The sequence below is a fragment of the Otolemur garnettii genome, unplaced genomic scaffold (assembly GCF_000181295.1).
Source record: "Otolemur garnettii isolate 467f Iridium unplaced genomic scaffold, OtoGar3 scaffold00026, whole genome shotgun sequence".
NCBI lineage: Eukaryota > Metazoa > Chordata > Mammalia > Primates > Galagidae > Otolemur > Otolemur garnettii.
In genome coordinates, this window is record NW_003852421.1 from 20,238,927 (window position 1) to 20,249,936 (window position 11,010).

Consider the following 11,010-nt stretch of genomic DNA (forward strand, 5'->3'; position numbering starts at 1 on the left):
TCTGTCTCAAAAAAAAAAAAAAAAAAAAAGAAAATACAGAATGACATTAGCTGTTACCATAATCCTAAAACAATTATTTTAGCTGTTAGCTAAAATTTTAGGAAATACAGAATGGAGTTAGCTGTTACCATAATCCCAGAATCCTAAAACAATTATTTTACTTTAAAGATGAGGAAACTGAAACTAAAAGATGTTAGTAAATTATCTAAAGGAGGCTCACACCTGTAATCCCAGCACTCTGGGAGGCTGAGATGGATGGATCACCTGAGCTCACAAGTTCAAGACCATCCTGAGCAAGAGTGAGACCCTGTCTCTAAAAATAGCCAGGCATTGGCTCAGCACCTGTGGCTCAAGTGGCTAAGGCGCCAGCCACAAACACCTGAGTTGGTGGGTTCAAATCCAGCCTGGCCCACCAAACAACAATGATAGCTGCAACAAACAAACAAAAAAAAAAGACAACCAGGCCTTGTGGCGGGCACCTGTAGTCCCAGCTACTTGGGAGGCGGAGGCAGGAGAATCGCTTGAGCCCAGGAGCTGGAGGTTGCTGTGAGCTGTGATGCTATGGCACCCTACCCAGGGTGACAGCTTGAGGCTCTGCTTCAAAAAAAAAAAAAAAGAAAAGAAAAAGAAAAAAAAGAACTAAAACTCCTGCCCCATTCATTTAAGATAACCAAAGCCTCTTCTCAGGGTGCTTGAGTTTTTCTGATAGGATAAAATCTTCCCAGCCGGGTGTGGTGGCTCAAGCCTGTAATCCTAGCATGCTGGGAGGCTGAGGTGAGTGGACTGCTTGAGCTCATGAGTTTGAGATCAGACTAAGCAAAAGCAAGACCCCATCTCTAATAAAATAGAAAAACCGAGGCAAGAGAATCGCTTGACCCCAAGAGTTGGAGGTTGTAGTGAGCTATGATGCCACAACACTCTACCTAGGGCAACAGCTTAAGACTCTGTCTCAAAAAAACAAAATCTTCCTATTTCTTTCTTTTTCCCCTTTATTTCCATTTTGCCAAAGCCAACATGAAAAATCTAATCAGGTCATGCCCCATGAAAACACAGGCCTTGGCTCGGTGCCTGTGGCTCAAGTGGCTAAGGTACCAGCCACATACACCTGAGATGGTGGTTTCAAATCCAGTGCAGGCCTGCCAAACAACAATGACAGCTGCAACCAAAAAATAGCCGGGTGTTGTGGCAGGTGCCTGTAGTCCCAGCTACTTGGGAGACAGAGGCAGGAGAACTGCTTCAGCCCAGGAGTTGGAGGTTGCTGTGAGCTGTGATGCCACAGCACTCTACCCAGGGTGACAGCTTGAGGCACTGTCTCAAAAAAAAAAAAAAAAGAAGAAAAGAAAAGAAAAGAAAATACAGGCCTTAGAAATACTCTGAAGCTTTTTCTCTTAGTGAACTAAATTAAAAACTTCATTCTCATTAGTACTTGATGTGAGTTCTAATAGACAACCAGCTAAACAACAACTTTGATTGTTTTTGCCAATTTATCATTCTGAAGTAGGAGATTCCTAATAGTACCCTATGCCACCACTACTCAGCTTGATCCACATATTTTCTGACAGACAATTTCTTTTTTTTAATTAGACAGTTTCACTCTGTCACCCTGGGTAAAGTGCTGTGGCGTTGTAACTCACAGCAATCTCAAACTCTAGGGCTTGAGAGATCCTCTTGCCTCAGCCTCACGAGTAGGTGGGACCATATGGGTACCCTCCACAACATATGGCTAATTTTTCTGTTTTTCTGTCCACCATAAAAGGGTATGAATCCCCATAGGTGCTAAATCAACATGTTACAGTTGCAGCTCCACAGAAGATTCAGATTTGACTCTCTTGGTCCTAATCCTGAAATCCAGGAAAAGAGGATCTGGCCAGTTTGAGCTAGGTGAACACCTGTTAGTCCAAATGGCTGTGGCTACAATACAACAATCTGTGTAGCCATAGACAGATCAATAAGTCAGTGGACAATTCCCCCAAAAGAGGCCACGTAGATAGATAAAAGAGATGATCTTATCACATCTATAAACCTGTGCAACTAAAAAATCCAAAGGAAGAAAATGCCTCCATTATGAACATTCAACTGTACAGGCTGACCATATAGCTGGGAACACTTTACACATTCAGTACATATTTATTGAGAGCCTAATATGTGTCAAATATGGTGTTAGACTTTGGCAAATCAGCAGCATATTAGAACAGATACTCCCTTTACTGATAATTTATCTCTCTAGCAGATACTATAAAAATATTGAACACCAATTATAGTATGTACTAAGTTATTATAACCAGGGACCATCAGGATGCTATTAGAGTTAACTAAAAGGTGAATTTTAGCTAGACTTGGGACATCAGGAAAAGCTTCTCAGAGATAAGTTACGTGTAAGGTAGGGCCTTAAAGATATATATTAATTACAAGGAAGAAAAGAAGAAAAGATTTCAAATAAAGGTAATAAAATTCTTTTCAGAAGTTGAAAGAAGGGTGGCATCTGTGGCTCAAAGGAGTAGGGCACTGACCCACATACTGGAGGTGGCAGGTTCAAACCTGGCCTCGGCCAAAAACTGAAAAAAAAAAAAAGAATACAAAAGTTGAAAGAAGAAAGTGACCCACTAGAGAAAGTGAATGTTTGATATACCTAGAACTTTTTGTTGAATAGGAAAGGCAGGGTGGTAGGAGACCCACTTGGGAAGATAGGCAGGGGCCAAACTGTAGAGTAACTTACAGGACATCTGGACTTTATTTTTCTTATTATTACCTTTTAAATCAATCTCATAACACATTTGGACTTTATTTTAAAGCAGCTAACCAGACTGAGTGCTGTGAGCTCAGGAAGTAGAGACCAGCCTGAGCAACAGCAAGACCCCATCTCTAAAAATATCCTAGCTTTGTGGCTCCTGCCTGTAGTCCCATCTACTAGGGAGGCTGAGGCAAGAGAATCACTTGAGCCCAAGAGTTTGAGGTTGCTGTGAGCTGTGACACCACCACACTCTACTGAGAGCGACAAAGTAACACTCTCTCAAAATAAATAAATAAAGTAGCAAACCAATAGGGGGAGGGGTCAAGAACGTGTGTAACCATTCCTGACCCCACTCCACCTCCCATTTGGTTAGAGCTGAAACTGGGGCGAGAGATTGAAATAACAAGAATGGAAATGCACTTAAAAAATATTAATATGTATTATTCCAGTTGGCCTGCGTTAAATAAACAAACAATACAGGAAACAAGCAGAATTCCAAGTCGCCAACACTCAATAGAGGACTGTGCCTCATCCATCTGTTTCAAACTTCTTCACATTAATTCCAGTCAAAAATGACATTTCAGGGCGGGCGCGGTGGCTCACGCCTGTTATCCTAGCACTCTGGGAGGCGGGAGGCAGGGGGCAGGCGAAGAATCACCTGAGCTCAGAAGTTTGAGACCAGCCTGAGCAAGTGCGAGACCCCCCGTCTCTAAAAAACAGCCGGACGTTGTGGCGGGCGCCTGTAGCCCCAGCTACTCGGGAGGCTGAGGCAAGAGAATCGCTTGAATCCAAGAGTCTAAAGTTCTTGTGACCTGTGAGGCCACGGCACTCTACCGAGGGCGACAAAGTGAGACTTTGTCTCACAAATAAAAAAAAAAAAAATTACATTTCAGATTTTTCCTCCCCGGACGCTAAATCATGCTCGAACAGATTTGGTTATCTCTGGTAATCTTTGCTGGGGCGCAACTCCCCCAGGTGCACCAACGCAAAGCCTTTTTTGCCTCAAGTCCACCGCCTCCTCGCTCGCCCGCCCGCTGGCTCGCCCCCACCCCCGGCTCGCCGCCCAGCCCCGCTGGACCCCCGGCTCCGGCTCGCCCCCCACCCCCGCTCGACCCCCAACCCCGGCTCCGGCTCATCCCACCCCGGCTCGCCTCCCCGCTTACCAGTTCTCTGGCTCACTGGCGGTCTCGGGGCGGCTTTCTAAGGCGCTCTCATCCACCGGCGGCTCGAAGTAGGAGTTCAGCGCTCTCTGGAAAGCAAAGCGACAGGGATGAGGCTGGCGCGCTCCACTCACCTCAAGGAGGGAGCCGGAAGTGAGGGATAGCGACCGCGTACTTCCATCTCCCAGTCGTTCTCGGCCAGGTAGCACTGAGCAACGGCGGCGTCGCAACTCGCGACCGCGGCAAACTCCGCACACAATAAACGCCGCTTCTTCACTTCGGGCTCATCAGTTTCGTCCGCCGCTCTCGCCCCGCCCTCCGGCCCCTTCCCTTCCTCCATCAGCTCCCAGCCTTCTCACCGCCCGCTGATGTGAGACCTGCTGCCGACGCCCAGCACTGCGCAGGCGCACACTTTTCGGGTGGGCGTGAAACGCGCGTGCGCGCTCGGTCGTACGTGAGCGCGGACCGTCTGTGCGCCAGCTGCGACAGGCGGTGGCGGCGGGCGTGAGCTACGCCGGGTCTCGGGAGTGCTGTGAGGCAGAGAGGACTTCAGGCTCTTTGACCTCTGTGCCCTTGTACTTTTGGGAGCTTCTGGGCTTTTGGCTCCTCCAAAGTTCTTTTCTGCGCAGATCCCCAAAGTCGTCCACGATGAGCGGCATGACACAGAAACTGCGGGAGATAGTCAAGTCCTTCGCTAGTGTTCGCGGTTTTGATAGAGTTGTGGAAAAGGTATTGGAGGCAAAGCTGCGGCTGGTAATGAAGGGAGAGTAAGCATCGTGCTTGGTGCACGGTGAGCGCCGAATAAATTTGTCTAAGTTTCTGTTCGAGTGCTCCTGTAAATTCATCCTAGTAAGAATGATTACTAATTTAATGGAGCGCCTGTTACAAGCTAGGAACGCGTAGGTTCTCTTATTGAAGCATAGGTAAGTATCAGTTCTAGAGCGCCTGCAGTGCCCCAAAGGAACAAAAAGTAATAAGCAGCTTCTATATTTAAGGCAAACTACAATTTAGGATTAGAAGATAAATAATTGCAGTAAAGTACGAAAGCCAAGTGCTAGGTAAAGGGAAGGGAAGAGTTGTTCTGTAGTGGTTTGGGAGATTTCACGAAGGCATTCAACTCTGAAGAGGTGACTTAGCCGGTTGAGGAAGATGGAATGTATTTCAGAAACCAGTTCTGGAAGGAAGGCCTAGGGCTGTTTTAAGAGGTTCATTTGGGAGAACAGCAACATGAAGTACCAGAGAGTTAGGCAGAGCCAATTCCTGCCTCCTTCCACTGGAACAAAGAAGCCCAGACTCCCAGTGTTCAGTCTTGTCAGAACATCTAGTTCCTTAGGAAACATTTGTAAATAAGCATGAACAAAAGCGCTTGTCAGATTTGGAAGACAGTTAATAACCTAAGAACTTTTAGGGCTTTTTCAAAATGTTTTAATGCATGCATGTCTGTTACTTTTATTTAAGGTAGAATACTGGGAAATTGTGAAGTGTATTTTAACACAGATCACCTGCAGTCGTTTTTTTGTTTGTTTTTTTGAGACAGGAGTCTCAACCTGTCGTCCTGGGTAGAGTGCTGTGGCATCACAGCTCACAGCAACGTCCAACTCCTGGGTTTAAGCGATTCTCTTGCCTCAGCCTCGCAAGTAGCTGGGACTACAGGCGCCCGCCACAACGCCCGGCTACTTTTTGGTTGTAGTTGTCATTGTTTGGCAGGCCTGGGCTGGATTCAAACCCGGCAGCTGTGGTGTTTGTGGCTGGCGCCTTAGCCGCTTGAGCTACAGGTGCCACTCCTGGCTTTTTTGGTTGTAGTTGTCATTGTTGCTTGGTAGGCCCGGGCTGGGCTAGAACTCTCCAGCTCCGGTATGTGGGGCTGGCACCCTTGCTGCTGAGCTATGGGCACTAAGCCTGCACTCATTTTTTTTTAGGTCTCCCTCCCTAAACACAGCCCTCAGACTCTACTTTAATATTGTAAATAAAACTCTCAGATTTTTTTGTGAAGAACAGGAAATAATACTTAGACAAATATATTTAATATTTCCAAATAGCAAACTCTATAAAATCCAAGGAAATTATTACTTCTCAGTAACTTTTTGAAGATAGATGATCCAAAAACGAGTGTCTTGGTCTAAGGCAATGGTTCTCAACCTTCCTCATGCTGGGACCCTTTAATACAGTTCTAGTTCCCTTTGATACAGTTCCCTTTAATACAGTTCCGAGACCCACAGGTTAAGAACCGCTGGTCTAAGGGGAAATTTGAATTCCTTAAGAAATCTGCCATTTTCCTTGTTAATCTTTCAGCAATCTGAGTTTGTACCTTCTTGTGATAATTTTGCTGTGAGTTGTATTGTCTTTGAGTATTTAGTTAAAATCCTCATACCTTGAACAGACATGCTGGAATAAAGTGCATCCTTGCCTGAGTTGGCAGTGGTGGTAACTTGCCTTCCTAGAAGATTGATAATGCCTGGTGAACCAAATGTGTAGAGCTTCTCAGAAGTGGCAATAAGATTGAATAGTGGTATGCACTGCGTCTAGACTAGCACTATCCAATGCAAGCTACAAATATGAGCCACATGTGTAGTGATAATAGCCACATTTTTTAAAGTAAAAAGAAATATATGAAATTAATTTTGATAATATAAATAACTTTATATATCTAAGATATTATTTTAACATGTCATCATTGTCAAAAAATATTACAGTTTTTTCATACTTAATCTTTGAAATCCAGCATGAATTTTACACTTTCAATTCAGACTAGCCACATTGAAAGTGCTCAGTACTGACATAAGGCTAGTGGCTGTTGAATTGAAGAGGCTGATACCATAGTAGGTGCTCTGTGTTTGCTAATTTAAACAGAAGTTTTGTGGTTATGTTTTATGTGGACACCATTGCTAGGCTAAAGTATATGAGTATGTATAGGGAATCTAGATATGTACATAGCCCCTTACCCTTTTTTTTTTTTTTGAGACAGAGCCTCAAGCTGTCACCCTGGGTAGAATGCCATAGCATCACAGCTCACAGCAACCTCAAACTCCTGGGCTCAAGCGAGTCTCCTGCCTCAGCCTCTCAAGTAGCTGGGACCACAGGTGTCCGCCACAATGCCCAGCTATTTTTTGGTTGCATCCGTCATTGTTGTTTGGCAGGCCTGGGCTGGATTCAAACCCGCCACTGTAGGTGTATGTGCTACGCCTTAGCCACTTGAGCCACAGGCGCCAAGCCAGCCCCTTACCTTTTACTGTAAATTTTAAGGTAACATGACCTAGAGAAGTGGTTCTCTATTGGGGGTGATTTTATTCCCCAGAGGACATTGGCAATTTCTGGAGACTATTTTTATTAATTCATTCATTTTTGAGACAGAGTCTTACTCTGTTGCCACAGGCTATAGTGCCATGGTGTCATATCTCACAGCAACCTCAAACTCTGGGATTTGAGGAGTCCTCTTTCCTCAGCCTCTGGAATACCTTGGGACTAAGGGTGCCCACCACAATGCCCACTAATTTTTCTAATTTCCTAGTATAGATGGGGTCTTGCTTTAGCTTGGGCTGGTCTAGAACCCCTGACCTCCATCAGTCCACCTACCTTGGCCTCCCAGAGTTCAAGGATTAGGGATGTGAGCTACCATGCCCAGGTGAGACTTTTTTTTTTTTTTTGAGACAGTGTCTCTATTACTCTGCCACCCAGGCTAGAGTTCAGTGGAGTCATTATAACTCACTGCAACCTCAAACTCCTAGGCCCAAGTGAGCCTCCTGCCTCAGCCATTTGAGTTGCTGAGACTATAGGCACACACACCATACCCAGCTCATTTTTCTGTTTTTTGTAGAGATAGTCTTGCTCTAGCTCAGGCTGGTCTTAAACTCCTGGCGTCAAGTGATCCTCTTGCTTCAGCCTCCCAAAGTGCTAGGATTACAGGCATGAGCTGTCACACCCAGCCTGGAGACATCTTTAATCATCACAACTTTGATGAAATGGGAGGGATGCTACTGGTATCTACTGGAGAGAGGCTGGGGATACTGATAAATATACTGTCATGCACAGATCTATTTCCTGTGCCCTCACAACAAAGAATTATCAAGTCCAAATACCAGCATGCTGAGATTGAGGAATTTTGACCTAAACCAAAGGTTAACAGTCAAAACAAAAGTCCTGTTCTTGCTGTAAAGATCACTTTAAAGTTAATGAACAAACTAAGTACTGTGGGATTATAAAGAAATACTAACCACAGTTCTTGCTCTCTAGGAATTGATATCTGAAAAAGAAAAAATTATGTTCCAAGAAAGAGTCCCATCAGATGTGCTATGAGAACCTTGATTTTTGTATTCTTTTAAAAGATTTTGGTAAAATACACATAAAATTTACTATCTTAACCATTTGTTTAATGTATAGTCACCACTATCCATCTCCAGAACTCATTTCATCTTGCCAAACTAGAACTCTGTACCCATTAAACATTAACTCCCACATTCCTCTTTCCCCTAGCTCTGGCAATCACCATACTACTTTGTCTCTACGAGCGGACTACTCTAGGTATCTCCTCTAAGTGGACATGTTGTGTTCCTTTTGCATATTAAAACTTTACAGTAGGGCAGCGCCTGTGACTCAGAGAGTAGGGCCCCAGCCCCATATACTGAGGGCGGTGGGTTCTAACCCAGCCCCGCCCAAACTGCAACAACAACAAAAAATAGCCGGGCATTGTGGCGGGCACCTGTAGTCCCAGCTACTCGGGAGGTTGAGGCCAGATAATTACCTAAGCCCAAGAGCTAGAGGTTGCTGTGAGCTGTGACACTATAGCACTCTACCAAGGGCAACAAAGTGAGACTCTGTCTCTTAAAAAAAAAAAAAGTAAAATTTTCAAGTAGTTCTACAATGTAAATATGTTTAACTTATGTTAGCTGTTTGCCAGTGGAACTTTTCCCCACAGTAACACACGTGGAGGAACATACGTAGGGAATCTCAAGTGACAGGCACTGTGCTAGGAACTGGAAATACCATGTAAAATCTAATACAGAAATAAGGGAGTAGAGTTCAGAAGCAAAGTAAAATTGTGTAGTCTTACGGAAATGAGAGATGAAGATATCTAAGTGAATAAGATGTCTCAAGAGAGACAGATTAGGGTGGTACCTGTGGCTCAGTGAGTAGGGCGCTGGCCCCATATACTCAAGGTGGAGGGTTCAAACCTGGCTCCAGCCAAATGGCAACAAAAAAATAGCCAGGCATTGTGGCGGGTGCCTGTCGTCCCAGCTACTCCGGAGGCTGAGGCAAGAGAATTGCCTAAGCCCAAGAGCTGGAGTTTGCTGTGAACTGTGACGCCACAGCATTCTACCGACAAAGTGAGACTCTGTCTCTGAAAAAAAAAGAGAGAGAGAAAGAGATAGATTAGAGAGGAGAGATAAGTACTTAGGACTGAACCTTGAGGACAAGCCAGATGGAGAGAAAGAAATCCTGTAAAGAACACAGAAATGTTTAGAAAGGGAAGAATAGATCTTATACTTACTAGAAGTACTTTGAGATTTTGGATTGACCACAAAAGGGCAGTGATAATAGTATAAAAATTATCAACATTGTATGCTGACAGATATTTTTAAATTCATTCTTGGTTCTTAAAATAGTATAATTAGAATAAATGTATAATAAAATAATAAAGTAAGATTTTCTCAAAGGTTTATATACAAAAATATTCATTGCAGCATGTTTGTCATATCAGAAATGGGAAGTAACCTAAGTGTACAACCATAAAGAAACTTTTTTTTTTTTTTTTGGAAACAAAGTCTCACTTTGTTGCCCCTGGTAGAGTGCCCTGGTCAAAGCTCACAGCAACCTCAAACTCCTCGGCTCAGCAATTCTCTTGCCTCAGCCTTCAGAGTAGCTAGGATTAGAGAGGCTGGGATTACAGGCCCCAGCCATTAACTCCTAACTATTTTTAGAGGCGGGGTCTCCCTCTAGCTCAGGCTGGTCTCAAACTTGTGAGCTCAGGCCATCTGCCCACTTTGGAGAGAAACTGTTAAAAGAAATTTCAGTAGCTCCACGTGAAGGAGCCCAGTGTAACTGTGAGAGTCATGTCTTTTTAAAAAATTTCTTTCAAGAGTCATATTTTAAAAAAATGATTTACTACCACCATAGTGATTCGCTCTTCAGTAGGTCTTTGGTCTTGGGGCTACGAAGAATGAACCCACGGGCCACAAATCAGTGGTAAGATAGGATTTTTATTAGAAGTTAGAAAGGAATACAGAAGAAGTAAAAAGTATCAGAGCTTCTAGAAGGGGGAAAGAACTAAACTAACTGGGGTGTCTCTACATGGACTCTTTTATCAGGGTATTAGGTCTTGAGAATTATATTTGGCTAAGACTTGGCAAATAGAAACATGTTTTCAATGTTAATATTGACAAAGGAATGAATGCAGTCCCTCCAATTCAAGGCAAAAGGTCAGGGTGTACCCTTCAAGAACTTGCCCAAACCTAGGAAAACTGGGGTCCCTTGTCTAGCTTTGAATGGGGAGAACCCTGTATCAATAGGAGAATACCACTAAATAACGTGCTGTGTAAATGTGTTGGGTATAAGTTTATAATTCGAAAATTTTGTTTATCATAATCATTTGTCTTAAAAACACTTACTTAGGCTCAGCACCTATACTTCAGTGGCTAGGGTGCTGGCCACATACACTGGAGCTGGCAGGTTTGAACACAGCCTAGATCTGCCAAACAGCAATGACAACTACAACAAAAAAAATAGCCAGGCGTTGTGGTGGGCGCCTATAGTCTCAGCTACTTGGGAGGCTGAGGCAAGAGAATCACTTAATTAAGCCCAGGAGTTTGAGTTTGCTATGAGCTCTGATGCCTTGGCACTCTTGCTGAAGGTGACATAGTGAGACTCTGTCTCAAAAAAAAAAAAAAAATTAGCGCTTACCATGTATCAGGCGCATTATTCCATTTGCTAATATGAACTCTTCTTTTTGTGACAACAAAAGCAGTAAAAAGTCAAAATAATCTGGAAAAGAATTTCACCATATTAGTTAATGTTAAAATGACAAGTAGAGGCCCGCGCCTGTGGCTCAGGGGGTAGGGCGCTGGCCCCATATACCGAGGGTGGTGGGTTCAAACCCTGCCTCAGCCAAATTGCAACAAAAAAAAA

At 44.0% G+C, this 11,010-nt stretch overlaps 2 protein-coding genes across 3 annotated transcripts in view; one reads left to right on the forward strand and one right to left on the reverse strand.

Moving 5' to 3' along the window:
- The window catches only part of TDP2 (tyrosyl-DNA phosphodiesterase 2), a 15,561-nt gene extending 11,301 nt beyond the window's left edge, over positions 1–4,260 (reverse strand). For both annotated transcript variants that reach the window (XM_023512340.1, XM_003788339.3), the window contains exons 1-2: positions 4,067–4,260; positions 3,895–3,980 (exon numbers count right to left, since the gene is read on the reverse strand). In XM_023512340.1, coding sequence (XP_023368108.1) covers positions 3,895–3,980; positions 4,067–4,231 — 251 coding nt within the window. In that variant the 5' untranslated portion in view covers positions 4,232–4,260. The remainder of the gene's footprint in view (positions 1–3,894; positions 3,981–4,066) is intronic.
- Positions 4,261–4,388: 128 nt separating this feature from the next.
- Positions 4,389–11,010, forward strand: part of ACOT13 (acyl-CoA thioesterase 13) — a 21,020-nt gene continuing 14,398 nt past the window's right edge. Inside the window, exon 1 of the mRNA XM_012804261.2 lies at positions 4,389–4,620. Within this exon, the coding sequence (XP_012659715.1) occupies positions 4,540–4,620 (81 nt within the window). The 5' untranslated portion in view covers positions 4,389–4,539. The remainder of the gene's footprint in view (positions 4,621–11,010) is intronic.